This window comes from Cebus imitator, unplaced genomic scaffold (assembly GCF_001604975.1).
Source record: "Cebus imitator isolate Cc_AM_T3 unplaced genomic scaffold, Cebus_imitator-1.0 Scaffold39, whole genome shotgun sequence".
Classification (NCBI taxonomy): Eukaryota; Metazoa; Chordata; class Mammalia; order Primates; family Cebidae; genus Cebus; species Cebus imitator.
In genome coordinates this window covers 405,343-408,477 of record NW_016107354.1, presented here as the reverse complement: position 1 = coordinate 408,477, position 3,135 = coordinate 405,343, and the positions used below count along the sequence as shown (strand labels likewise).

General features: G+C 43.4%; 1 protein-coding gene and 1 non-coding gene across 3 annotated transcripts in view; one reads left to right on the top strand and one right to left on the bottom strand.

The window, feature by feature from the left end:
* The window catches only part of XPO6 (exportin 6), a 123,208-nt gene that overhangs the window by 73,572 nt on the left and 46,501 nt on the right, over positions 1–3,135 (bottom strand). For both annotated transcript variants that reach the window (XM_017525721.2, XM_017525723.2), the window contains exon 3: positions 528–640. In XM_017525721.2, the coding sequence (XP_017381210.1) occupies positions 528–640 (113 nt within the window). The remainder of the gene's footprint in view (positions 1–527; positions 641–3,135) is intronic.
* LOC119470770 lies at positions 2,113–2,238 on the top strand. The gene has a single exon (XR_005199737.1). It is a non-coding gene; the product is annotated as a small nucleolar RNA SNORA25 (small nucleolar RNA).

Below are 3,135 nucleotides of genomic sequence, written 5' to 3'. Positions count from 1 at the left end.
CGGGGTTTCACCGTGTTGACCAGGATGGTCTCGATCTCTTGACCTCGTGATCCACCCGCCTCGGCCTCCCAAAGTGCTGGGATTACAGGCTTGAGCCACCGCGCCCGGCCTTATAGTTAGATTTTTTTTAAAGGTGTGCACGGAAGACAAGGATTGGAAGAGCGGTGATACAAATAAAACGTTTTGTGGTTGTGGATGATGGTATTACACTTATCATCTCTCCTCCTAAAATGGTTTTCTTTAATTATCTTTCCCTTACCAATAATAATAGGCAGGGAATCGTTACTTATTACCACAAATGACCTACCTACTTAACCCTAAAGGCACCCATCCCTCTTACCTTTCTAGTGTGGAAGATGGAAGGTGCCCCAAACACCAGACCGTTACATAAAGAGAGTATGTGGGAACGACATCCCGGAGCTGAGCTACCCTCTCCCAGCACAGCACAACTCCAGCCTGGTGCTGATGATACCGCAACACAACTACAAAATCCTTTGCAGAAGAGTATAAAATTACTGACAACTTACCTCAAAAACTGTTAAACTGTACATCATTACATAGTCATTCCTAGTGCTGGAGAGAAAGTACAGGCAGAATCTCCAGGCTCCTATTTGCTGGGCAAAGTTATTAAGAAGCTCCTCTGGAAAAGTTAAATGGCAACAAAAGAAAACTATGAAAATACATGAAATTAAGACAAGGCTGGGCTGTCTTATTATTATTGAAACATGCCTCTCCGCATATAATGTAAATGATGTCAAAACCGGCGATTCTTCAAGATCAAATAAATCATACAATTTTTTTTGCATCTGAGGTGACCATGGACACTGACAATGTTTTCAGCCATCTAAAGCCAATAACCTTGCTATGGATATTTCTCTAGGCAGAGAAACTTTCACTGCTAAAGTTCTTATTTACGCTAACGTGTGGCTGGAATGTTCAGAGTACCATTCCATGTTCTTAAAACTGCTAGCTAACTTACTTCCTCTGGATATGAGCTACATTCTAGCGCCTCACCATTCCTCTACAAATCTTCAGTGGAGTACATTGTTCACACACACAAAATGATGGCTAGAAAGGCAGAAAAAGAAAAGATTAAGACTAACCCTACAAAAATAAGAAAGGAAAAATACAAGAGAATTCAAAAAGGCTAATTCTTCATTTGGATTGGTTTTATTTTAAAACACTGCCACCAAAAAAGTGAATCAGCCTGTGGCAAGAGCAACGAAGACGAGTATTACAGGGAGCGGCCCTGTCCACACATCACGTTGGTTAGAATCGATTTTCCTCCTCCTTAGGCTGCTGACGGCATCAGCCAGAATCCACGAGGCAGCAAGCATTACGGGGCTACCATCATGTTTCTGGACATGTTGTCCCTTTGTCACCTTGACCTGCTGCACTGGTCAAGAAACATAATCCAAAAAGGGGGAAAAGTACAAAGGCCCACATCCTTGAGAGATTCTAGAAAGCCTCTGGAAAAGCAGAACACATAGCAGCTTGTTCTAATCCTCAAGTCATTGTTCTGCTAGTTCCCTACAACTTAAGCTAAATGCAATGAAGCAGTCTCATTTAAAAATCCATGAAAAGGCCAGGCACAGTGGCTCGCATTTGTAATCTCAGCACTTTGAGGGGCTGAGGCAGAAGGACTGCTTGAGGCCAGGAGTTCAAAGACCAGCCTAGGCAACATTGCAAGACCCTGTCTCTACAAAACAATGAAACACTTAACTAGACATGGAGGTACATGCCTGTAGTCCTAGTTACTCAGGAGGCTGAGGCAGGAGGAGACCTTGCTATGTTGCCCAGGCTGGTCTTTAACGCCTGACCTCAAGTGATCCTCCTGTCTCAGCCACCTGAATAGCTAGGATTATAAGCGTGAGCCACTACAGCCAAATGGCTATTTAAAGGAAAAAAAAAACCAACAAATCAAGAAAGTGTCAAAATGAACATGCTTTGGTGTGCCTGAGGCTTTAGCCCAGGAGGCCGAGGTTGCAATGAGCTATGATCATGCCACTACCCCCAGCCTGAGTGATAGAGCAAGACCCTATCTCTAAAAAAATATATATTAAAAAAAAAGTAAAAAATAAAAATAAAATAAAATCTAAGCCTCTTAATTTTAGATCATTCCAAAGAGGGCTCGTGGGGCTGTGAAACCATGAGCTCTTAACACTATGACGAAAGACTAAAGTTCTCTATAGGATGCCATAGCACTCAAGGGTGCTGTTTTCGTAAGGAGATATAAGAAAAGGGGGGAAACTTTTTTTTATAGAGATGGAGTCTTGCTTTGTTACCCAGGCTGGTCTCAAACCCCTGGGCTCAAGTGATTCACCCGCCTTGACTTCCCAAAGTGCTGAGATTACAGGCATGGGCCACTATGCCCAGTCAAAAAACTTATTTGAATAAAAATAAAAGTTAATTAAAATTCCGTAAAAGGAAGCTAACAGCCTGCCCTAGTAATTAGGCAAAGGTTTCTGTGAATCCCAAAGGTGAAGTCAAACCAGACTGGAATGGAGGAACTCTGGGCTCTGTTCTAGACAGAGTCTGACTCCAAGTGAGTCAATGCTCCTCCCTGATGCTTCTGTTTCCTCCACTCTATAGTGACCACACAGTCTCGAGGTTCCTGCTAACAGCTCTATCAATTTCTAGAGCACTGATTTACCTTTGCTAGATGGTGGGTGGAGCCCCTTAAAAACGCTTCCTTTCTTTCTCTGCCAAACTAGGAAAAGCCTAAGTTTATCCTAAGACCATAGAAAAGAAGCAATAAGTGGTCCAAGCCTACACACTCAAATAAAGCTACAATGACGAGGTACAAAGAGAACTGAACTAAGGCAAACCCACTATACAGAACCAAACCCCAGGATTCCCCCAGCCTGCACTCAAATTCGGCATCTGGAGCATTTGGCTACTTAAGTTTGTTTTAAGATCAGATTAGCATATGAACATGTCCAGAAGGTTTCACATTCAGTTCATGAACATAGAAGGTGAGCAGGCCGGGCGCGGTGGCTCACGCCTGTAATCCCAGTACTTTGGGAGGCCGAGGCGGGTGGATCACGAGGTCAAGAGATCGAGACCATCCTGGTCAACATGGTGAAACCCCGTCTCTACTAAAAATACAAAAAATCAGCTGGGCATGGTGGCACA